This window comes from Arachis hypogaea, chromosome 4 (assembly GCF_003086295.3).
Source record: "Arachis hypogaea cultivar Tifrunner chromosome 4, arahy.Tifrunner.gnm2.J5K5, whole genome shotgun sequence".
In the NCBI taxonomy this organism is placed as follows: domain Eukaryota; kingdom Viridiplantae; phylum Streptophyta; class Magnoliopsida; order Fabales; family Fabaceae; genus Arachis; species Arachis hypogaea.
In genome coordinates, this window is record NC_092039.1 from 82,285,061 (window position 1) to 82,311,267 (window position 26,207).

Here is a 26,207-nt window from a genome sequence, read left to right on the forward strand (position 1 = left end):
TAAATAACTAAAATATTACACATCTATTGAATTAATAACAAAATTAATAAATAAGTAGAAACAAATTCGACAAATGAGTAGAAACATTTACTTAGTAAATTAATAAACATCAAATTAATAAATAAACTTAAATTACTAAAAACAAACTCTCTCAATCCTTCCTAATAATATATTCATCCAACTAACATGTCATGTACACTAGTTCTATAAAAATACCATAACTATGGCTTCACTTATACATGCTCTAACATAAACACAAAGACAACAACACTAACTTCAAAGTCGGCTACCCCTGCAATGTGCCATGTCGCGTTTAGATGGTTGATGTCTGGATCATGTGCATCTGCGTGCGCCATGCTCGCTTAGTGAGTCGATAATATAGTCAGAAGAGGATAGAAGTTGGAGAAAATTCGAAGAAATTGACGAAAACCTACTCCAAATGGCGCTGTAAATGAATTGTAAATATAGGCCGCATTTACTCTTATCTCATTTATATTATAAACGTGATACGACCACGCCCTTTCGTACTGTAAACGAGATACGTGCAATCTTATTTCGTTTACACTGTAAACGAGAAAAGGTGCATTTTCGTAAAATTACTACAAATTACATATTTTGGTAAATAAAATATTTATTTTATTTATTTTATAAAATTCCAACAGGAGATGGTTTAACAAAGTATATGTTCCAATTTTGTGAGTATGGTTTGAGCAATTCTAAAATGGACTTGCCTAATTGTGATAACCAGCTGGATGTTGCCGTAAGGAAGACATCTCTGAGAGATCTACAGAGTGATGATAAAATGAAAAAGCTAACCTTTGTAAGCTCTTCATTGTTGAAGGATAAAGATGTTGGTCCTGATTCTAATAATGTTTTTGGCTCCAAGAGACTCTTGCCTCATTTCTCAGTGAATCACCTTATTCAACAATCTATTGGAAATAATGCTGCAAATGGACATCTTTTGTATGCTCGCAGAAAATCAGAGGTAGAATTGGGCAAGAGCATTACTTGCGAAAATCCAAGTATTAATGATTATTGTCGGTATTTGAGCCAGCTTTGTTGTGAACAGGAGACTGTTCAAATAAAGCCTCTGATAAAGGTGCCAAAGGTTTCATGTTTTCCAACATTTGCACATTTTCCAATGACTTCCTCAATGAGCTCATCCAGAAAGCCTTCTGTTCCTATTTCTCTTAGGAAATCTCCCCTGAGGCTATCACCGGTTGAGTCGAATTATATGATAGCTTCTTCTGGCCCTGCCAGTGGTAATCCAAAGGGATTGAAAAGTGTGCATTGGGAGGAACAATACCAACAATTGCAGATGTTTTTAAGGAAACTAGACCATTCTGACCAAGAGGAATATATCCTAAGTATGTCCATAAACCATAAAATAATCCCTTAACTCCTTTGTTATTAAATTAATGAATTTGTGGATGGTTGACAATGTCCTTTAAGAGTTCTTCGATCACTTTCCTTTGTGGAACTTAGTAGACATGCGATAGAACTAGAGAAGAGATCAATTCAGCTATCACTAGAGGAAGGTAATGGAATCTTTTTGCTTAGTTTTTTCTTTTTTCATTGGGGGCTTGGTTGATGCTAAACAACATTATCTACATGTGATGTGGAGTTGGACATTTGCTCTAATGATGCTAATCATCGAAAAAAAGCTTAAAGCAGATATGCTGAAACAAAATGCATTGTCCTTGCTATTATGTTTGGGAACTTATCTGCTCATGCTATATTGTATTATGCTATTTTTAGAAGTTTGTCAACTTTTTACTTGTAGATGTATTATTCTTCCTCCTCCTTTTAGTTTGAATTATAGTTGATGCTCTTCAAAGTCAACCGCATCCATTTTGCTTTTGTTTTTCTTCTTTACTTTATTTTCTTTTAAATATATGTCATTCCTAGGATCAGTAATTTTAGAATGTGGGTGGTAGTATGTGGTCACATGGATGAGATTTACATATAGTTTTGTATTTATTCATAGGTGCTACTGTTAGTTAGCATCCTCATCCTGCTTACGTGCATTCATATCCATAATTTAAATTTTAGCATCTACTATTTCAGTTTTATTTACCAAGCATCACATATTTTCAGACATCAGAAAGCTAATGATCTATTTTTTCTCATGTTTTTGCATTATCATGGTAACATCAAATAGCATGCTGCTGTTTTGGATGTCTTGGGAAAATCAGTAAAAAAATTCAAAAAATCTGAAGACACTATTGAGTGAACAGATAAGTTAAAGATATCCTCATGATCATCCTAGCAGTTAAGCTCTTATTAACTTAATAAAGCTATAGAAATTTTATGACTGATGCCTTTTGTGCTTGTATGTTTCATGGGTTTCTCTAGTAGACTACGAATTTCTCTATTTTTACCGGAAAATTATCTAAACATATACAAAAGGAATTTTGATAACTCTTTTTTTCTCAAAAGCTACATGACATTCAAATAAGCATTAATTAGTATTGGTTTAGTAGATTTACTAGATTGAATCGTGATCAACATTTTTTTTGTAGTATTATTTCCTATTCTTTGGGAATAGTTAAAAGTCAAAAGCCTGTTGTCTCTTTGAAAGACTTGATATTGACCACTAGATAATATTTTCTTGATAACCAAAACATAAAACTTGAAAGTATAATGGTGACGTCTGTGGTGAATGTAGAGAATCTGTGGCTAAGGTGGCTAAGGAGAAAGAGCCAATCTTTGAACGGCACCTGGTCTGAAAGAGGTAGAAGACCACATCCGTTGACTGTGTTGACACACGGTGAAGTCGCTAATGGAGTCACGGTAAATGTTTACAACGCTAACCATGATAATTAACAACTGAATCAGTGAATCATGGGAATAATATTTAGTTGGATTTTTTGAATGTCATACATTGGCATTATTGAAAGATAGGGAGAATAGAAACAGAAATTGAATGGTAAAATTAAAAAATTTTCAAATGTATGAGCTGTGTGAACAAACATTCAAAGAATTTGGGGGAAATTAGGGTTCTATCTTGAGTTGGGAGCTCAGTTACGGGAGGTGGGGTGAAGGCCATATTCGATGCCCGCTTCTGGAAGTCGATTCATTGAGGGGGGCTTCGGAGAAGGTTAGCGTCTTTGGTGGTGGCAGCCTCACCCGACAGCAATATCAGAATCAGCATATTCGTTGGCGACTTGGAGAGAAGAGCAGAAATTGTAGGCTTTGCTCCATTATCGCCTCTCCTCTGTCTCCTTCCCTTTCCCCGTGTCTATCTCTTTCAAGGCTAGAAACCCTGAATCCTTGCATTCGGTGCTGGCTCCCTGCCTCCTCCAGTGGCCCTCGTCTCTCTTCCTATTTGCTGCTAGTGTTCTGATTTATGGAGTATTGGTAATGTTTGTCCTTCATGTATGCTCTAAATTTGGTGATTTTTTTGTTCAAAATTAGAATAATATATGCAGTTGTTCTGAATTTGCTGAGATGATTTTGTGTCAAAAGGTTGCATTAGGCATACGATACACTAATTTTGTTTCAAACAAACTGCACATATATGGTGAATTTGAATTTCCAAAACGAAATAAATAGAACTAAAGATTAAAAACAGTTATAATGTTCAACATCAAAATGATTCCTATAATCAATCACCCCCAAAATTGTTTCTTACCAGCTCCTTTTGATGCTGCAACCTCTAAATAATTGATTGGAACAAAACTTGATCCTTCAAACTTTACCAATAACAGTACACATAATAGATATAAGAGTATACATGTAAGAGTACACATAAGAGTACCAATACTAGTACACATAATACATGTAAGACTTAACCATCGCCAAATTTTCATATCGCCGTATAGAAAAATCAAATGACAAAATCTATGCATTTGAAAATAATAACAGTGTGAGTTAAGTACAAATTATATGTGCCAAAGTGATATTATATCAGTTTTCAACAATTTTCCTCCGGTCACCGTTACACAAGTGTTTTGGTAGCAAGTGTTTTACTTTTGTTCTATTGATTTATACACAGGCTACTGAAAATTCGTCATGAATCATTTCGATAAATATGTTTTTTGGCTTCCTCTAAAATGAAAAGAAAATGATTTTTCACTTGAAATACCTTTAAGTTGGACGTTTTCTTTATCAATTTTCGTCATCAAATCTTACAAGTGACATATTCTAGTATTTGCAACTTTTGAACTCCCACAAAAAATGGTTATTGGAACAAAAAATCTAGAATTATTTTTTCCATTTAAGGTCAGATGTGGTAAAATATTTTGTCTTTAAGTTACATGTTTCATTATCATCCTATTTTGTATGGTGATCCTTCTTCTCTATACAACTGTTAATATTTGAAGTGATAAGTTTTAGGGGTTAATATTCAACACTTTATTTCTTTTATTATAACCAATGATTGTTGTCGTATATTAGAATTATTGGTAAGGATGTGAGTTATGATTGTCATAGTTATGTGTGAGCTATAAAGGGTTGGAAACATACTATTTCTTCCTCTAATGTGATGCAAGCACGCATAGGTCTTGGCTCATAGTTGTATTCAAGCAGTGACTGGATTAGGGTGCAAGTAGCGTGACAAATGATGTGAATACATGTTTTATTAGTTTTTAACTGTGAACTTTGTTACAATAAGCGGAGCATTTGCGTTGGCCATCATTGGATGTCCTCAAAAATTTTTAAACAGATGTTATAGTACTTTTATATATGATGTGTACTTGTTAATTAAATTGGATAAAAGGTTTTTAATAACTCAGTCATAATGGGTTAGGGATCTAGTATTTAGTCACAACTATGAAACTTTGGTTAATGCCTAATTATATAGCGATTCTCTACATTTTAGTTATATCTGTAATTTACTTTGCATACGACATGCTTTGTTCTCGACTGGCTTCATTATTTTTTAACCCAGGGATGTGTGAGACTGAGCCATATTTGGACGATGGAAGCACGTCAGAGTTGTCAGGCCAATGGACTGATGGTTGGAGCACCAATTCGAGTGACGAAGATGATTCAAACGGGTCGGAGGAACCGCATAGTCATGAAGGTGATAGTGGCCCTGCAGACAGTGAATACCAAGGTTGCGATGGTGGTGGATGCGATGTAGATGCCTCAATAGAGGATCATGAGAACTCAAGGAATATCATCGGTGAACAATTCAGCAGTCCAGACCTAGTGAATGGTTCTGCGTTGTTATCTACAGAGTTTACTGGGGTTGAATATGCCTACACAAGGTATGCGGCGTATGCGAAGGATATTGGGTTTTCTGTGGAAAAGGGAGATTCTGTTAAAGATGAGGTGGGGAATATTGTCAGAAAGTTTTTCTATTACAATTGGCAAGGGCTGCGGGAAAAGTAACACTATGAGAGGGTTGACAGAAAAAGGCCACATGAACCGGAGACGAGAACGAATTGCAATGCCAAGCTTGTTGTGTTTCTGGACAAAAGTTGTGGAAGGTGGAGGACAAAGGCATTAGTTGAGAAGCATAATAACGACTTGGCGTCCCCAGCGTTCACTAATTTAATGGCACCGCATAGGAAGATCACAGAAGGTCACAAAGCGCATATACATAGCATGCATGATGCCAGTTTCCAGAAAACTCAAATCATGGGCTTCTTTGCCCATATGTGTGGTGGATATCACAATCTTAACTTCATAAGTAAGGACTTGTATAATTTTATGGATGGAGTTAGGCAATCCAAGATCGTGGAGGGAGATGCAGCCGCAACAATAAGCTACTTGAAGGGCAAGGCTGAGTTGGATCCTATGGTAGTTGTGCAGTATACGTATTATGATTAGAAACACCTTGGCCACATGTTTTGGTATTATGGTCACATGCAACATGACTACGAATGCTTCGGTGATGTGTTGGCTTTCGACTCGACGTACAGATAAAACTTATACAACAGACCTCTTGTAATATTTTCAAGCACCAACCACCACAGACAGACAATTACTTTTAAGTTCGGTTTGCTAGAGGACGAGAAGATTCCGTCCTATAAATGGTTGCTAAGTAGCTTCATGGAGGTAATGAGGCACTAGGAGCTGAAAGTGGTTGTCACAGATGGTGATGAATCCATGCGAGAGGCCATTCAAAGTGAATTTTTGAACGCGACACATCGACTATGCACCTGGCATCTTGCTCGAAAATGATGTTGTGAATATCAAGGACAAATATTTTTGTGCTGCGTTTAAGACTACTGTGTATGGTCACTTTGATGTTGAAGAGTTTGACAACTATTGGATGAACATGGTCACGTCGTTCGGTCTAGAGGACAACGATTGGGTTGCAAAGACATACGAAAAGAGAGAGTTATGGGCAAATGCTTACTTGGATGGAAAATTTTGTGCCAGCATTCGAACTACTTTTCAATGCGAATGTATTAATTCGTCACTGATGAAATTTATCAAATTCGGGAATTGCTTGCTTGAGTTGGTTGAGAACCTGGATCGAGTTGTTAAGAATTACCGAAACAACGAATTCATTGCAGATTACAAGACTCTTTACTCTAATCCGGTGACGACTACGGGTCTCGAAACCTTGGAAAGATCTGCGAGTGAGTTGTACATGAGAGAGATATTCTATGAGGTGCAAAAACAAATCGAGGGGGTCGTGGCATTGTTAATCTTGCATAGGGATAGTTTTGGTAGCACTGAGAAGTTCATGTTTAGAAAGTTTCGAAGGCTCCATCATGTGTAGTTGGTATTCTTGGATAGAAATTGTGATAAGTATGCATGTTCTTGTAAGTTGTGGGAGAGGTTAGGGATTCCTTGCTGCCATATATTTTGTGTCCTCAAAGAGCTAGAGAAAGAAGGGCTGCCGAGCCAATTGGTGTTTTGTAGGTGGTGCAAAGATGCCAAAGTAGCCAGCAGCAATAGTATGGATGTGGCATCGGATCCCACAGAAGGATTTCACGTTAAATACAGCGCATTGTGAAGTGCTTGCCTGTCAATGTGTTTTCAAGCTACGCAAACCACCGAAACATACGACATTGCTATGACGGAAGTTGCCAAAATGTTGAGGGAGTTTGAATCTCTTTGTGTCATAAGACAAAGTATTCGTTGCGTTCAAGTCAGGATGGATCGAAGCCACGTTCGTGACCCAAAGGTTATCAAGTCAAAGGGTGCACCTCACGGGAGCACGAATGGCAATAAAGGGAGGCATTGCCGGCAGTGCTTCGAATTAGGTCATGATCGAAGAAATTGCACTGCCATGGACGACGATGTCGATGATGAGGTTTGTATGTCTTGGTTAATTCCTAGCATTGTCATTTGTTATTTTCGTCGCATGTGGTTATGCTTCACGTTGTTACTTGTTACTTATTTGATGATATTTGTAGTGCAAAAAAAATATTTAACTTCAAAATTTGATTTGATGGACAAAATATGATTTTGCAGGATGGTGGACCCGGCCATAGGGGAGTTCATTCTTCCAGAAAGAGGTCACGATGAAATTAGTTGGATGGCCATGACTGCATGTGAATGAATTGTTCACCTCATTAGGATAGAGTTACATCTTTACTTTGGTTGTCTACTTTGGACATTCTAGTTGAGTTGATAGAGTTAGACCTTAATCGGTCCGATTCGACAACTTGGTACTTAGCACTTCTGTGAATGCTGTAGCTTTTTACTCCATACATTATTGCATCTCTGCATTTAAATCTGCGGCTGGCGCAAAATTTTACCCCACCGTCTAGGTTGTAATCATCTTTTCCGGTATTAAAAAACAGAGATTTCTCATGCATTGTGTCCAGATCTAATGCATGATAATGACTTGGTACATCTGATAGTGCTAGAATTGGGTTGGGGGGGCGAGGGCAAAACATAGCGGACTGCTGCCTTGGCTGACGTCTTTTGTACAAATTCCTCCTCCTCATCATCTTTAAAAGAACCACTATGGTTGCTATCCACAAAATATTCCTCATCAGAGTCTTCATAATCCACGTTCATGTCTTTCACTGGACTAGCAACATGAATCGATCGTGGTGCAAGAGCTGGGTCATCCAGCACAAAGGTCGAGTGGACGGATCCACTGCCACCAACATCACCAACTTCCGCGGAAAGTGCCATTACTTGTTCCAGTATGATTCTCTCATAGATGTCAAATATGAGGCGCATATGCTCGTCGCCATGGAGGCGAAACAGACGAAACCGAAAAATTCCATTTTTCAACGGTGCTAGCAACCTATACCCTACCTCTTCCGATCTCTTTTCTCCCTAAACCACCAAGGTTACTCAATATCAGACTATTCAACTCGGACAAGGAACTTACTCGCCGAGTGTGCAACAGTAACAGATTATCACACTCAAATATCATCCTATTGTCACTATTTCTTATATAATAATTGGGATACACACAGACAACCATATATCCACTGTTACTAGACATTTTTGTCTATTTTTTGGAAGAAAAGTGGAGGAGAAAAAGATATAAAATGTATGTGGAGAATACCAAGGGTTGCACATTTTTTTGTGGAAGTTTTATTTGTATTTTGTGGGGGATTTTAAACCTCCACAAACTATTAATAAGTTTGTTTTTGAAAAATTCCTTCACCAATGGTGGTTAAGTGAAGAAAAACTATCAATAAAAATGATGCCACAAAAAATAGTAATTGTAGTACAAATACTTTTTAAAAGAAAAAAATAACATCGAATAAGAAATGAAAAAAGAGAACTTTAATGTTGATAATATTAGTATTAGTGATGATAATTGTAGAAGAGATAATGATGATGATAAATCAATATAAATAATAGAAGTAGGAGCCATAATAATGAGGATGAAGAAGGTAGTGGTAGTTGTGGTAGTAATTAGCTATATTATTGAAAATAAATTTTTGTGAAGGTTTAAAACCCCCACAAAATACAAATAAAATCCCTTACAAAATCAATTTTTATTATTATTTAAATAATTTTTTTAACAGAGGGATCGTATTGTCCCAAAATAAAAAGGTTAAAGGTCGAATTGTCCCTTTTTTTGGACAGAGATCGCTTTGTCCTTCATGAAAATGGACAAGGACCAGATTTGGTGTTTACTCTTCTTTTATAGTTGTTGAAAATGTCTTACTATATTTCGTTTACACGATAAACATTATAATTTATTACGTATCTCGTCTACAGTGTAAATATTTATATTGTAAATGAGATAAGAGATGCGACGTATTTTCGTAATTATTTTATAAATTATTTATTTCGGTAAATAAAATATTTTTTTTATTTATTTTGAAAAGAAAATCCTATAATATATATACGCTTATGCCGCTAGTCTCACACATGAGAGGTTTCCGGTTCGAATCCGGGTTCAGACATCTATGAAATCAATTTTCAGATACGTTTTTAAAAATCTTAAAAATATGAACAAAGAATACAAGTCAAGCAACACAAAATAGAATAGAAAACAATCTCGTTTTGTTTTTTGGCCCCCCTTCATTTCCCTTGTTTTCTTCACTCTTCAGTTTTCTTATTAACTTTGAACACTTCCTTCTTCCCCTTCCTTCAATTTCTTGTATTCAATTTGATTCTGAAGCATAGCTAGGGTTTTTTTTTCTCTCGCATCAATCATACAGAGAGAGAGAGAGAGAGAGAGGCAGTCATGGATTGGGGAAATGTTACAGCGGAGGATCTGGTGGACGCTCTCCGGGAGGTGGACTGGTCGTCGCCGCCGCGTCCCTTGTCGGAGTTCTTCTCGCGGTTCACGGTGCCGAGATCCTCCTCCAAATGGGATAGCCGCTTCAAATGCAATCTCTACTAGTACCTTACTTCTTGTTCCCTTACAAACAATCTTGTTTATAATTCAGTTGTCATCTTAACAATCATTACAATTTCGAAAATTTGAAACTGGAATTTTATTGTATGATTCACCCAAAGGAACTAAATTTTGTTATTGAAATCACTGAAAAAGCTTCAGATTTTAATAGCTTAACTAAAATTCTTAGGATGCGAAATGTAATTTAGTTATCTATTTGTTATTTTAATCATATCTTGAGTCCTTAACCTTTTTCCACATCTTGATGAGTTTCTTTATATGATATGATAGGATATCTTTTTCTTTTCTTCTTCTTTTTTTTTTCCAGCAATAATAATTTCTTGATGTGTTTGTGTTTGTGTTTGTGGCAAATAGCTTACTATCACTAAGGGAAAGTATTTTGGATTGGACAATAATGTTGTTATGCTTGTGTTTGCAGCTATCGGACCAACTACTTCCTTTTGATTGTTTCTGTTCTCAGTAAGTAGTTATAATGAAATATCATTTGTTCATTTTCAAGGTTTTGATGAAATCCTTCCTGTCTCACATCTGAGGTTCAAATTGCAGTATTGGGTTTTCTTCGGAGGCCACTGGCTATAGTAGCTGCGCTTCTTACCGCCCTTAGCATCGCTTTCCTAAATGACAGGTTAGCTGTGTTACTCTTCATAAATAAAACAACAAAATACTATTGTTTTCAGAGTTCACTTGATTTAACAAACATTAGGTAAGTCCAATGGTGCTGGACTAGTTAGGGGGCAAAACTTCTGTATCTGTTGAACATTTTGCATTTTGGTTTCTTTTGCCTACTTTAGGCTTGGTATCCAGACACTGGATTTTATAGTTGTGCAAAAATAGTAACACATGCCTCAATTTTATTAGTGTGCAATCTTATTGTTGATCAAATAGCCCAAGATCATACTTTAGCGATACAGTTCAATCAAGAATCCACCAGTTTATATTTTATGTTTATTCAATGCAGATGCCATATTTTGCTGGGTGTAGCTATGATGATATAATTAGTGTGTTTATGCATCTTTTATTTACAATATTATTGTGTAATCTTCATAGTGTAACTTCATACAGAAACATGCTTCTTATAAACCTTAAGGAAAAAAGTTTAATATGGACTGGTTTTTTGTAGCTGGCCAGCTGGTCCTACCTAGTGAGATAAAGCTATGTTATTTGTTGTTGTTACATAACTTACAACAGGATCAGTACCCATCATGCATCGTATAATGAATATAATGTTAAATCCATTTTTTGACTTCTTGGTCCTTGCATTTGTTTTGAGGATAATAAGAAAATTATGGTTATAGTACCTTTATACTGACAAATTATGGTTAGGTCACTATAGTGGGTAAATCTTAAACGTAAATCTCATGGTACAACCATTACAGCAGTAATGTTGCATAGGGAAATGGGGATGCTTAGATGGATGAGTGGGAAGCAAATAGAAAAGATTAGAAAAGACCGCATTAGAGTTGAGGTGGTCTTATGGTTAGATGTAGAGGGTGGTCCAAGAAAATCAGTAACAGGCGAATGATTTGTTTAGTTTTGCCTATTGAGAACTTCAACATGGCATTTTTCATTTGATCTTTTCGGAAAATAGATCAGGGATTTGTATCCATGGAAAGAGAGTTCTATAAATTCATGGAAAAATAAAATAGTTTATCTTTGGCTGCAATATTGATACGAAGGAAAGGAGAGATGGATAAAAACGAGTTATATTAATATTTGGTTATTCTCAAATGGCAAGGGCTTAAAAGAGTAAAGTTCCTGGTAAGATTTACCTCTGTACAATTTCTAAAATATTTTAACTGATGTTATACATAAATCAGTGGATCTATCTGTTTGCGAAAGTTTAAACTATGAAGGTCTTCAACTTACCTGTCACATTTTTACTTTGTAAAAGTGCTTAACTGATTTCTACTTTTTTTCCCCCTCCTTATATATATATATATACACTAGTGTATTAATAGGCATTAATGATTAAATGTAAAATAATAATAAAAAATTTGAGTTTAGCCAGGATAGTTTGTTATACTAAAATCAAAAGGTCATGGGTTCAACTCTTGGATTTAACAAAACTTCTTTTATAAATTGTATATGATGAAGGGTATTTAGGAAAGAAAATGTGTAACCAAATCCTTTCCAATTCCTGTTATATATATATATATATATATATATATATATATATATATATATATTCACACACATTATTCTTTTCATATCTGATTTGTAGTTTTTTGCAGCTTTGCAGGTACCTTTAGTGAGAGAGTGACAAGAACAGTTAGGCAGTTTTCACCACATTTAGCTGCCAAGATGAGACCTCCCCTTACGTAAGTATCTCTGATATATATTGTCATTGGAGATCTTTGGACTCTAGTGCACCCTTGGTAACGATTGAAACTTCAGGCCTGTTATACGGGGACGTCCATCATCTAAGAGAGCGATTTATATATGTGGTCGGCCACGTTGGGTGTTTGTCTTGATATTTTCTTCTGGTAAATGATTACTTTCTTTCTAATATAATAGCTCATGTTATTGTTTCAAATGTCATTCTTTTAGACCTTTGTTGTTTAGATAACTTTGCTAATAGTCCTTCCCCTTTTCATGCAGCAAGTTTCATCCTTTGGTTTGTCTCTGCTGGTCTTCTAACTGTTTTGTGGGCACTTGCATTTGGTCTTCTTGGTAAATTTCATGCTCAGAAATTTTAATATTTTTCATCGCTAGCATTTAACTTCTTACTTTTTGGTTGATTATTGTTCTCACTCTTTTCAGCTACCATCCTGCATGCAAGCTTTAGAACCCCTAACTTGAAAGCACGTCTAAACACATTCCGAGAAGAATTTCGTGCAGTATGCGCAATTATAGTGAGCTATAGGCTGTAGCTTACATAATCTTTTTGGTTTTGGATGTGAGTGCTTTCTACCTTCGTGTTTTCACAAGTTAAATTATTTTGTAAATTGTGTTCTACAACATTTGTGAAATGCTACTTGTTGAAATGTGCCTCTCAAGTCCTAGTTGCATTTTTGTCTTCATCTCTGATAGCAGATTTGATACATCAATCTCTGTATTCTGTGGAACCTCTGGGATATAGACAAAGAATGCACTTTCATTGTCAAATGGGGGTTAGTTTCACAGTTGTTCAAATAGGTTGAACTTGAGGAGATACCTGCATGGTATATTGGTATAACCAAAAAAATAGTTAAATCTCATCTTTAGCAATATACAGTATCACTCTTTAGGTTTTGAATTTGTGCAGTTATTGGGGGTTTTCTATTATTGTATTGGGGAAAGAGAGTTTCATGAGTATGACTTTGTGCTTATCTATGTCTTGATCCTTGTACTGTTAGGATTGCACGTAAGGGGTGGATTAAGGGAACATGTGACTCTGTCCCCATGGGATAACATGAATCTAATGCTAGGAAAGTAACTCGAGTAGGAAGCTTGCATAGCTTTTGCATTAATCCAATTTTCCAATCAAATGAACCAAAGTTACAGTGACGCAATATAGTTTTACAAAAGATAAGATTTCTTTAGGCTTTAGTTTAGCCTTCTTTAGGGTAGAGTCATAGAGATTCTTGGAAGTTTATTTACTATAATTTAGGACATGAGTGACGTGGACTGCAACAAGGCAAAATTATTTGCCCAAATTGTGAACTCTGCTTCATTCGTGTTATTGTTAGAAACTAATGGCATCAAATTTCCATGTTTTTGGCATCTGTCTTTGTATTTGGTCGTTTTAATTTTTATCAATAATTAGGCTTGGCCACCCTTAAACCATGTTTTTGGCATCAGTCTTTGTATTTTGTTATTTTAATTTTTATCAATAATTAGGCTAGCCACCCTTAAATACGCTGTATTTAGATTGTCTCATGATTAGAGGTTAAAGTAAAATACAAAATTTCTTCAACCTACGTGGTGTTTTCCTTTCAGCTTTACACTAATCTGTAGGTCTATCAACATTAGAGATTTAGAGGTTGTTGTATGGCTAGTGTCTTGTGGGAGAAATGGTTCTCATGGATGGATTTGTTAACTGGAACACTAAGATACCACATGGAGCAGATCAGCAGAGAAGAGAAGAGGAAAGACAAGAGACAACAATAAAAGAGGGGGAAAAGGGAGGGGGTGGTGGGGATTCAATTGTTAAAAGTCTTTGGTATTACTGTATCTTAGGTTTGCATTTGGGGTGATGCTTTGATGGATTTCTTGTTCAAAACATTGTTCTGACCCTGAACGCAAAGAGGCCTAGATGATGATTGGGTGTGTGCTTTAAGATGAGATGATGTAAGATGCAAACACCGTTATGATTCTTATCTTGTACTGTATGAGTTATGAATTGACAAGTTAGAAGTGGATTTTGGTGTAGAGCCTATCACATGTTCAGTTAAGTGTGGAATCAGCTCCGAAGTTCAATCAAATTTTAATCAATAGATTTAAGAGAGAAACTAGGAAAATGAGCTTGAGATTTTGTGTTGACCCACAATTTTAAGATAATGAACATGAGTCTTGTAGTTTTCAATTATAAGATAACAACAGAATCCTTCCTATAAATGTGGGGAACATTTTCAAATTTTCATCCTAGCCAACCACCATTTTCAAAAACATTAGCACAGCCAAGGCGGTGAAGAGAACCTAAAGTTGTGTCAGTCTTGACCAAGAGGCTTAAGAGAGAAAATTTGATAGTATTACTATGTCCTAATTATGCATTATTCCGTTTTTATCCAATGCAGGACTGATTAGTGATGATCCTTGGGATTCCAACAGATCGTTTTTTGATTTGGTGGCTGTTTAAGTATTTAAGAGTCTCTGAATTTTGTTGTCAAGGATGGCAGGTTCTGAGTTTATGGACATTCTAGAAGAGGTGATACTTACTTAATGCCAAAAGGTTGGGCTTGTTATTGGAGATAAAGACTCCAGTATAGAATGTGTTGTGAAGAGGCCTAGGAATCCTGATTGTGGCAGTGACTAGATGTTAGAGCTGGTGGTGATAAGAAATGGTCCCTGTTGACAGTAGTGCCTTATAAATATGCCAATGGTCAAGGTGAGCTGGAAGACAAAACCAATGAGGGGTCATCCAGATAATATTTTTTGACAGGTTTTGTGGTACTAAGGATTTTCCAAAAATGAATGAAGCTGACCTCCAATTATCTGATTATTCTGTATTAAAATTATAGGAGTTCTTGATAGGGTTAACATATACATCATTTGTGGTAACTGCTGACAGTTATGTAGAAGAATAAGTTGTATGGCTCTCTGAAGAAGTATGGAAGGATCAAGGTCGATAGGGATATGGTTCAAATAATTGAAGAATGAGCTACTCTGAAAACTGTAATCAAACTTGAGAGTTTTCATGGTTGGTTCATTGAGGGAGGAGGTGATCAGATTTACAAGGGGTGGAGCTGGGCACATAGTTCTTCTCAGGATTGTTGTCGGAGAGAGATTCTAGTAGTGACATTTGGGGACAGATTTTGGTATATGTTTAAAACTTTAATTTTCATTCCGTGGAAGTCTAGTGAACCGTTACTCCAAGATATCTTGGGCAACTTGAGGTTGAGGCGTTGCCCAAACTTTTGGCCTTATTTATGTCAATTCTCTTCTTGTTAGATTGATTTTTGCATTAATTCCCATAATTTATGTTACCCATAGAAAATTGAATTCAGAACATTCTTAATATTCCAGGCTGAATTAAAATGACCATGTGGCACGTCGACATATCTTGCTCCTTTCAGGGTATCAAAATTTTCAGTATAATTGTGGCGTTGGGTATCTTATGTGAATTTCAGGTTTCTAACCTTTTTTTTTTTTTTTTTTTTGCTTCGAGTTGACTATTGTAGTGCCAAGTTTATTGCCAAACTGATGTAGTTTCTGTTTGAACAAGATTGAAAACACATTGATATTTTGATAGCCCTAAAAACAGAAACAAAAATGATAGTTTTGATGGTAATCTTGTTTTAGGTGCTGCTGCTGTTCAGTTAATGTAATGTTCAATTGGAATGGACACTTGTGAAGAATGCATATCATTGGAAGTTATCAGCAGATAGTAAATTTTCAAGGTTCTTGCGTTTGTAAAGTACACTGTTTTCATTTCTTATTATATGAATAGGAGGCATTTGGAGGTTTTTTATAATATCATTGACAAATGCTGTAAGCTAGACTGTCACCACAGTAGCACCCCTAATTGAAAATTTAATTGCAAAATGTATGAGATATGTGATGCAAACTTGCAAGATTCTGAGTTTCTTTTTTATTATTGATTTTCTTTCATTTTGAGCTATGATTGCTGTTTTGGTAGACTACAAAATGATCGCTTGCCATGTATGGTGGTGTTTCATATATACGGTATACCTGTGCTGCTGTGCGATTTCATATTAAAGGGAAGAAGATAAATTGGTTCATTAATTGCTCCAACGATAAACTTGAAATTAATATATTTTAATGAAATTGGTTCATTAATTGCTCCAACGATAAACCTTTGAGTTAGTCCACGGGTCACCAAATCTTTCTTCTTTTATGTTACTTTCAATAAATTTATTAAAGGTGTGTTTGTGAAACACGTTAAAGAGGATAAAAGTGCGTTTCAATGTTTTGAACACTGTTTTTTAATGTTTGGTAACTTTTTTTCTCTGAATGCCAATGTAATTTTGTATCCAAAAACTAGTTCACTAGAAATAAGAAATTATAGCTTCGTACGTTTAGGTTTGTGGTTAGTTATTATTGGTTTTTTTCATAATTTTTTCTAAATAAATATTGAGAATATTAAAATAATTATTCTAATTTTTGTGTATTGTTTACTATTTTAATTTTTTATAATATGTATTATTGTTTCTATTAGAAATAATAAATTAAATAAAATTTTAATTATAAATAATAATAAAAATATAACTTATAAAATATTAGAACCTAAAGTAATAATAAAAATAAAATTATTAAGAATACTTAAAAAGAGTACTAAAATATGTTATTTTATATATTATTTTTAATTTAATAAATAAATATTAATTTTTACTATAAAAAATACTTAAAAATTGTCAATTTTTATGTTATTTTTAATTTCATAAATAAATATTAATTTTTATTATAATAATAAAAAATTATAATATATTAAAATAGAGTATTTTAAAAAAATATTATATAAAAAATATTAAAAAAATATAAAAAAATTAAATATATTTAAAAAAATAATATTATAATTTAATATTATATTTTTTAGTAATTAATTAATTATTTATTTAGAAGTGATTTTAACTAATATTATCTAAATTATTTATTTATCAAAATCAATTTTAGTAAAAATTACCAAACATAAATCATGTTGGTATAAACTCACTTTTACCCTTAATTCTACAAAATCACTTCTATTCAAATTTCAGTTTGTCCAACATAAATTCAAACACACACTAAAAGTCATTGCTTCTTTTATCCTTTTATCATTTTTTTATATAAAAAATAACAAAATTGAAAAATAGATATCAAACTATATACAAACTAAAAAATACTTTCATAACTTTTGCTCTTTAATAATGTTTCTATTAGAAAATCAAAATACCTACAGAATTTAAATTATGAACTAAAAGTATAAATTTATCACTCAAAATAAGGTTTACATAAAAACAAATCTAAAATCAAGAATGTAAAGGGGAATGTATTGATTCCTTTGACACGTCTTTCTCGTAAATTTCACCAATATCTTCGTCTAAAAGCAATCAATTAAAAAACAATTAGAATTAGATAAGAATATTATATGAAAGAACACAAACTTCCATCAGAAAATACATTTACAGGCACCATTAAGATTAATCAAGTTAAAAATAACATAATTAAATATTCTATCTTTCCACATTTAGTTTCAGAAATAAAGTGCCAAAAGCAGGAAAAATTTCCATGCAACAGAAAAACTGGAAGAACTGAAAGTCAACGAAACGAGCTTCAGGCAAAAAATATAACGCCATAAGTTTTTACAACTAGAAGATATTTTGCTAGATTTCGGTTTTTCAGCGATTAATTTTATTTTGACGAGTCGATTTCGAAAATAAAATAAATAATAATGTAATATTATTATTATATTATTATTTTATTTTACATGCTATAATTAAAATAAAATTTTGACAATAATATTATTATCAGGTTTGATATCCGTGATATAAATGAATATTGATATTCTTTGATGAACTTAGAGTTGCTAATGCTTCTATTATGTTACTAATGTCATTTATACTAATAACTTATATATATTTATCCTTATATGTATTATTATTTATGTTTTAATAAATTTATTTTTGTAATTATTCGTTTAAGATATTTATAATTTAAATCGTTGATTCAGCTCCTTTCAAAACATGACACACTCTTATCTTGCAAGTTGTTCATTCTTTTTAGAACTCAAATTAATTTATGGGACTGCATTAATTGTCATATCATTTTACTCATTATGTTTATATGTTTTTTTGAAAATTGATTTGTTTTGACCAAGTAGGTATAAATAGATACAAGCAGATAGATAGTTAGACATAGATAGAATAGATATAGATAGCTTACTTGTAATAAGTGATGCATCCCTTAGTCTTATCCTTCTTGATGTATATAGCATGAGGACATGTTATTGTTTAAGTGTGACAGAATTGATGAATCCATATTTGATGATAATTTTTTGCTTGAAATGAGTGAATTTTATCACATAAACTTGCACTTATTCATTGAAATAGCATGCTTTTCTGAATGCTCTCTTAATTGTGCTTAATCGTTAAAAACATGCTTTTTATACTCTAAGTTATCAATTTTAATTCACTTTTCTGGTGATTTAAGATTTTTGAAAGCAAGAATAGCTTGAAGAAGTGGAAGAAAAGCATGCAAAGTGGAAGAATTTAAGAAATGAAGGATTTGCAAAACAGTCAATCCTAACCTCTTCATACTAAATTGATCATAACCTGAGATATAGAGGTCCAAATGAAGCGGTTTTAGTGGCACTAGAAAGCTAATATTTGAGGCTTCAAAATAATATGCATATGTCTATAGTGGACATTGACGTTAGGATTTTTGCTAGTAAAGAATTTTGTAAAAATATAGTTGCGTTGTGAGTATAGATTCTAAACCAACAGAAAATCCCTTCCTACAAACGTTTGGTTGTCACAAGTAACAAAATCCAATAAATTTATAAACCGAAGTATTTAAACATCGGGTCGTCTTCTCAAGGAATTGCAGGGAAGTATGATTTATTATTGGTTATGGAAAAACAGTTTGGTTTGAAAAGGTTTTAAGCAAGAGAAATAGATTGCAAGAATTAATAAATTAATAACTAATAAAACTCTTGGCAAGGTATGAAAACTGGAAGTCCTATCCCAGTTATCCTTATCAATTGTGATGAGAATTGGATTTTTCTCCCACTAAGTTAACCTCTAACTATGAAAGTAAGTCAAGTGGATGGAATAAGTTTGGTTCCTCAGGTCCTAGTCTTGGAAAAGGCTAGAGTTAGTGGGACTCGAGATAATTCTTGAAGAATTCCAATTTTCAGTCGACAATGAGTTTGACAATTCAAGAGTTACCAATTAATCAACCAGAACCAAGAATATAAAAAGCTAAATTGAAATCATAAATATACGGAATACCTCAAATTATATTGAATTAAGATGTCAATTCTAACATGGACAATATTCATAAGCCAATTGGGCAACATAAATCAAACACAAATAAAAGCTTCAGAGTAAATAAAAATATAAGAGAAACATAAATTATTGAACCTGGTATGAAGAAACAATCCTAATCCTAATAGAAATCCTAATCCTAAATCCTAAGAGAGAGGAGAGAACCTCTCTCTCTAAAAACTACATCTAAAACCTAAAATTGTGAGTAATGATTGAATGATCTGATTCTGCTCCACACCCAGCCTCTAATCTGTATTTTTTGGGCCAAGAACTGGGTCAAAAACAGTTCAGAAGTCACTCCCAGTGCTTTCTGGTCCGTACAAGTCGCGGCAAAGTGACGCGGAGGCGTCGTCCACGCGTTTGCGTGGATTAAAGTTCGCAGATACAACGTGGACGCGTCATCCACACGTTCGTGTTGCCTAACTTCGAAGCAGCTATGGCAAACTATATATCATTGCGAAGTGCCAGATGTTAGCTTTCCAATGTAACTGGAACCGCATCATTTGGACCTCTGTAGCCCAAGTTATGGTCATTTTAGTGCAAGAGGGTCTGGTTGACAGCTTTGCAATTTCTTCAACTTCTTGTATTCCTTCTACTTTTGCATGCTTCCTTTTCATCCTCTGAGCCATTCATGCCCTGTAATCCCTGAAATCACTTAACACACATATCACGGCATCTAATGGTAATAAGAGAGGATTAATATTAGCAAATATAAGGCCAAAAAAGCATGTTTTCAATCATAGCACAAAATCAGGAAGGAGAATGTAAACCCATGCATTTAGTATGAATAAGTGTATGAAAGATTGATAAAATTCACTCAATTAAGCACAAGACAAACCATAAAATAGTGGTTTATCAACCTCCCCACACTTAAACATTAGCATGTCCTCATGCTAAACTCAAGAGAACTAAAAGAGTGAAGAGGAATGATAGAATGTATGAAATGCAACCTATCTATATGAATGCAACTACATGCAAAGATGTTTCTACCTACTTGGTTAAAAGTAAATAAGTTCTCCAAGACAAAAATAATTCAAATTCCACTAATTCAAATCATACAGTGAAAACAAGTAAACTTGTAAGAAGATAGCTCATGAAAGCAGGGAACATAGAATCAAGCATTGAACCCTCACTGATAGTGTATGTCTCACTCTAGTCTCTCTAGTGTATAGGGTAATCACTCTATTCTTCTCTAATCATGCTTTCTAAACTTTGTTCTTCATCTAACCAATCAACAAATATTTAATATACCAATGCAAACATCATGAGGTATTTTCAAGGTTGTAATGGGGCTAAGGTAAAGGTGAGGATATATGTATAAGGCTAAGTGAGCTAACAAAGTGAATCCTTGATTAGTCTAAGATCTCACCTAACATACACACTTTATGTAATTTAAAATGATTTACCTAGCTACCCAAATTTTTCCCACTTTTGTATTACACGCTCATGTATCAAACTTGTTTTTTGAGTTTTGTCCCATGTGCATTGATTCTTTTTATTTTGCATTTGGGGTAATATATTTTTTTTGTATCCCCTTATTTAATTACTTAATAATTTTTTTATTTTTTTTTATTTTTTTATCAATGCACATGATAATTTAATTATTTTGATTTCACATGAGCATGCTTCCCAAATTTTCAAATAACTTATTCAATTCAATTCCTTACTTTTTTCTATCATCCCATGTTCCCATAAAATTCCCCACACTTAAATTATACACAATATCTATCTTAAGCTAACCAAGAATTCAACTTGGAATTTTTATTTTGTTTTTCTGCTTAAGGCTAGTAATGTGGTTATAAAATAAGAGGGGAGTAAAAAGTTCAAGGTGGCTAACAAGGGTGACATAAAAGGGTAGGCTTTATTTGGGATAAGTGAGTTAGTAATCAAATATGGCCTTAATCATATGCAAGCATGTACATACACTAAATAATGGACATATAGAATGGAACAAAGCAACGATTGTAATCATAGAGAAGAAAACACACAAGAATAAAAATTTATGGTTAAATAATGTAACCATGTAAATAAGCTCAAATCTCACAGGTTGTGTGTTCTTTGACTCAAAAACCATGTTCCAAATACAACTTCAAACAAATTTAACACATAGAAAATTTTAATTTTTAATTTAAATTAGTGAAATATTATAAAATAAAGTCTTGAAAAGAAATTTATTACTTCAACTAAGTGGTGGTAAAATATGCACAAGATCTAACTATAATGAAATCAAACATGCAAATGCAAGAACTAACTACAGAGAAGTTTAAACATTGGTGTTGACTCAAAAAATAACTAACCCATGGAGATCGGTATCGACCTCCCCACACTTAAAGATTGCACCGTCCTCGGTGCATGCTAAGATGTATAAGTGGACGGGCTGCTCCAACTGATGCCTTTCGCTATAGATTGTGCAGATTGACTTGTTTGTCTCCCCATTTAGAAGCTTTCCCTTTTCCTTCCTCGGTGGCCATCCTGAAAGAAGAGGAAAAGAAGGAAAGTAACCCAGAAGTAAAGATAAGAACATAAATGAAATATGGGTATTAATGCCAAATAATAAAGGTCTCAATTACATGGTAGATACAACATGCAAAGGAGAAAATAGTGGAAGCAAATAACATATCAAGAGTGTAAAAATTGCAACAATGGGGAAGAGAGTGGGTAAAGAGAGATAATATAAATTCATGTCAATACAAAAGTAATACAGGTATAAAAGACAGGCATTGATTTAATTAATATTACCTAACAAGAATAAAACAAGTCACTAAGCACCAAGATAATACCAGAAAAGATACAACAGTTGAATAAGAAAATTTAACACCAATGAAAAAGAAAAAAAAGTAAGAAAGGAGAAGAAAGAAGAAAAGATAGAAGAAATTAGGATTAGAAAAGAAAAGATAAGATAATTGGTGCTGGTCTGGATAAGCTGTGCGTCGCATATGACGCGGACGCGTGGTGCACGCGATCGCGTGGGGTGTGATAAATTCAAGTGACGCGGACGTGTGGGGCACGCGGACGCGTGACTCGATTTGTGCTAGTGGCGCGAGAGTAGCCTCGCGTACGCACAACTCTCTGTTTAAATGCATTTTTGCCAAAAATCTGGGGTGACGCGGTCGCGTGGTTGACGCGATCGCGTGGATGGCCTAAATTTGAAAACGGCGCGGACGTGTAGGGCACGCGTACGCGTGGCAGGACTGGTGCTTCAAGCACGAGTCCAGCCCAATTCTAGCTCAACTTTCGGCCATACACCCTTTTTACGTCGATTTCAGGGCACGCGTTCGCGTGGGTGACGCGGACGCGTGGGAGGCATTTTTCCCACATGACACGGACGCGTCAGCGACGCGGTCGCGTGGATCAATTTGTGCCAAAGGCACGCCTCCAGCCACGCTCTCGCGTGACTCTCTGTTCAATTTTGTTTTCTTCTCAACGCACCTATGACGCGGACGCGTCGGCGACGCTGGCGCGTCGCATGCGATTTCTTCTTCTTTTTTTTAATGCAGTATGCAGAATGCAATGAATGTTATGCAAAATTCCAGGTTCAATCAAAACTCAAAAATAGACTAAAATTTAAACTAAAAGAGGAACGGTCATACCATGGTGGGTTGTCTCCCGCCTAGCACTTTTAGTTATAGTCCTTAAGTTGGACATTTGGCGAGCTCCTTGTCATGGTGGCTTGTGCTTGAACTCATCTTGAAACTTCCACCAATGCTTGGACTTCCAATAAGCTCTATCAATACCAAGTAAATTTACCAAGCATTGATGAAGTTCTCCACAAGCTTTGAGCTCCCAAAGTTGATCCTCATATATTCCTGGATCCCAAATCTTGTTTCTAACCCATCTTCAAGTTGATTATCATGATTCCATCCGGGTGGCAAGCAGTCTGAATTCTCACTAAAGCGGCTAAACAACTTCTTAGACCCATTCAGTTGAGCTCTACACCAACCTTTGCGTTTAAACTTAAAGCTTCCAACCATAATGAACCTTGCAGGATAATTCTTACCACTGACCATCTTCCTCTTATTCTTAATGCCATAAAGAGCTCTAAGTTGACCATCTGTCTCAAGTAAAGCATATTCAAGTGAGCTAATTAAGCTTAGAGATGAGAGATTTACCCACTTGAATGAAGAAATGGACGGTGATGGCTTTGGGATAGAGGTACCCAACAACTTTGGCAAGGTGATTTCCAGCTCTATTCCCTTGGGCTCTTCTTTGACAACTTCCACCTCCTTGCAAGCTTCTTCAATATCAACCTCTTCCTCTTGGTAGTTTTCCTCTAATTTGATCTCTTCTTCACTGCTCACCAAGGGCATGGGAGGTTGTGCGTCTTCTTCCTTAGTCTGCATCTCTTGATCAACCTCTTCCAAGTCTTCAACCATGACATGCCTTGGAGGTTGTACACCCTCCTCAACATTAATTTCAAGCATCTTGGAAGGAGGCTTTATGAATGGACTTTCCAATTGAGGTTCATCATCTCCTAAGTCTTCAACCAACTCTTCTTCTTCTACAATGACAGTGTTATCTACTTGTTCCAGAACGAAGTTATGCTCTATGCTGTCCACTGGAGTTTCTAGTGTCTTCTTCGTGCTGCGTTCTTCATTAGATTCTCCACATGAAGCCATGGGAGTCTGTTGAGTGTCTGAACGTCTGGAAGATAATCGATTTATTGCTTGCTCCAATTGATGAAGGGTTGCATTAAATTGGTTTATTGATTCTTCGAAGCGAACTTGTGATTCTTGGCTTGATGGATATGGACATGGTGCATATGGAGGTGGTGGTCCTTGGGAGTAACTAGGTTGGAATTTGGGTGGTTCTATATATGGTTCATATGGTGGTTGGTGTGGTGGATAAGGGTTAGGGTCATATGGGGGTGTTTGGTGGTAAGGGGCTTGTGAATATGGTGGTTCAAAATTATATTGAGGAGGAGGGGGTTCATGGGCATATGGTGGGTCTTGTTGGTAACTAGAAGGGGGTCCACCATATCTATCATCTTGGTATGCATTGTAGAATGGTCTTTGTCCATGATATCCTGGAAGGTGTTATTGCCTAAAGGGTTGATCATATCCTCTTGGCTCCATCCATCTTTGATTGCTTTGACCTTGATGCATATTCCTGTTATAGCTTCCTCTTCCTGTAACATAGTTGTAACCAGACTCATAGCCAAAGGGGTGAGAGTTCATAGTAGTAAAAGAAAATAAAAACAAAAATTAACAAAAAGAAAATATTTTTAAAAAGATATGATTTTTGAAAACGGGATAAGATAAAATTTTGAAAAAGATATAATTTTTGAAAAAAAAAAGATTTGAATTTTGAAAAATAAGATAAGATAAAAATTTTGAAATAAACATCTGAAATTTTATTTTTGAAAAATATTTACAATAACCAATAATAAGGAACAGGTTTGCAATTTCTCAACAATGGCGCCATTTTGACGTTAGGATTTTTTCTAGTAAAGAATTTTGTAAAAATATAGTCGCGTTGTGAGTATAGATTCTAAACCAACAAAAAATCCCTTCGTACAAACATTTGGTTGTCACAATTAACAAAACCCAATAAATTTATAAACCGAAGTATTTAAACCTCGGGTCGTCTTCTCAAGGAATTATAGGGAAGTATGATTTATTACTGGTTATGGAAAAATAGTGTTTGGGTTTGAAAAAGGTTTTAAGCAAGAGAAATAGATTGCAAGAATTAATAAATTAATAACTAATAAAACTCTTGGCAAGGTATGAAAACTGGAAGTCCTATCCCAGTTATCCTTATCAATTGTGATGAGAATTGGATTTTTCTCCCACTAAACTAACCTCTAACTATGAAAGTAAGTCAAGTGGATGAAATAAGTTTGGTTCCTCAGGTCCTAGTCTTTCCTTGGAAAAGGCTAGAGTTAGTGGAACTCGAGTTAATTCTTGAAGAATTCTAATTTTCAGTCGACAATGAGTTTGACAACTCAAGAGTTACCAATTAATCAACTAGAACCAAGAATATAAAAAGCTAAATTGAAATCATAAATATCCGGAATACCTCAAATTATATTGAATGAAGATGTCAATTCTAACATGGACAATATTCATAAGCCAATTGGGCAACATAAATCAAACACAAATAAAAGCTTTAGAGTAAACAAAAATAGAAGAGAAACATAAATTATTGAACCTGGTGTGAAGAAACAATCCTAATCCTAATAGAAATCCTAATCCTAAATCCTAAGAGAGAGGAGAGAACCTCTCTCTCTAAAAACTACATCTAAAACCTAAAATTGTGAGTAATGATTGAATGATCTGATTCTGCTCCACACCCAGCCTCTAATCTGTATTTTCTGGGCCGAGAACTGGGTCAAAAATAGTCCAGAAGTCACTCCCAGCGCTTTCTGGTCCGTACAGGTTGTGGCAAAGTGATGCAGAGGCGTCGTCCACGCGTTTGCGTGGATTGAAGTTCGCAGATGCGACGTGGGCGCGTCATCCACACGTTTGCGTCGCCTAACTTCGAGGTAGCTATGTCAAATTATATATCATTGTGAAGCTCCGGATGTTAGCTTTCTAACGCAACTGGAACCGCATCAGCTTTGCAAGAGGGTCAGGCTGATAGCTTTGCAATTTCTTCAACTTTTTGTATTCCTTCTACTTTTGCTTGCTTCCTTTCCATCCTTTGAGCCATTCATGCCCTGTAATCCCTGAAATCACTTAACACACATATCACGGCATCTAATGGTAATAAGAGAGGATTAATATTAGCAAATATAAGGCCAAAGAAGCATGTTTTCAATCATAGCACAAAATCAGGAAGGAGAATGTAAACCCATGCATTTAGTATGAATAAGTGTATGAAAGATTGATAAAATCCACTCAATT

At 34.8% G+C, this 26,207-nt stretch overlaps 2 protein-coding genes across 3 annotated transcripts; both read left to right on the forward strand.

The window, feature by feature from the left end:
• Nucleotides 1-682: 682 nt before the first annotated feature.
• On the forward strand, nucleotides 683-5,337 carry LOC112794975 (uncharacterized). Its single transcript, XM_025836934.1, has 3 exons — nucleotides 683-1,367; nucleotides 1,455-1,538; nucleotides 4,892-5,337. The coding sequence occupies exons 1-3, from the start codon at nucleotides 683-685 to the stop codon at nucleotides 5,335-5,337; spliced, it is 1,215 nt and encodes a 404-aa protein (XP_025692719.1).
• Nucleotides 5,338-9,247: 3,910 nt separating this feature from the next.
• LOC112796900 (PRA1 family protein A1) lies at nucleotides 9,248-16,001 on the forward strand. Of its 2 annotated transcripts, XR_011881198.1 has the most exons (9): nucleotides 9,257-9,726; nucleotides 10,161-10,201; nucleotides 10,289-10,367; nucleotides 11,974-12,060; nucleotides 12,137-12,225; nucleotides 12,341-12,412; nucleotides 12,503-12,638; nucleotides 15,407-15,510; nucleotides 15,683-16,001. XR_011881198.1 is itself a non-coding variant. In XM_025839572.2 (8 exons), the coding sequence occupies exons 1-7, from the start codon at nucleotides 9,569-9,571 to the stop codon at nucleotides 12,610-12,612; spliced, it is 636 nt and encodes a 211-aa protein (XP_025695357.1). In that variant the 5' UTR covers nucleotides 9,248-9,568; the 3' UTR covers nucleotides 12,613-12,638; nucleotides 15,683-16,001. The 2 variants fall into 2 exon arrangements, 1 of the variants encoding a protein (XP_025695357.1); XM_025839572.2 differs by lacking the exon at nucleotides 15,407-15,510 and having other exon boundaries at nucleotides 9,248-9,726.
• The last annotated feature ends 10,206 nt before the right edge of the window (nucleotides 16,002-26,207 follow it).

Excerpts from the sequence above, each read along its gene's own strand:
- LOC112796900 (XM_025839572.2), top strand. The coding sequence starts at position 9,569 with ATGGATTGGGGAAATGTTACAGCGGAGGATCTGGTGGACGCTCTCCGG. Across the intron at positions 10,368-11,973 it reads ATCGCTTTCCTAAATGACAG|CTTTGCAGGTACCTTTAGTG; the intron begins GTTAGCTGTGTT and ends AGTTTTTTGCAG. Across the intron at positions 12,413-12,502 it reads ACTTGCATTTGGTCTTCTTG|CTACCATCCTGCATGCAAGC; the intron begins GTAAATTTCATG and ends CACTCTTTTCAG.
- LOC112794975 (XM_025836934.1), top strand. The coding sequence starts at position 683 with ATGTTCCAATTTTGTGAGTATGGTTTGAGCAATTCTAAAATGGACTTG. Across the intron at positions 1,368-1,454 it reads CCAAGAGGAATATATCCTAA|TTCTTCGATCACTTTCCTTT; the intron begins GTATGTCCATAA and ends GTCCTTTAAGAG. Across the intron at positions 1,539-4,891 it reads TCAGCTATCACTAGAGGAAG|GGATGTGTGAGACTGAGCCA; the intron begins GTAATGGAATCT and ends TTTTTAACCCAG.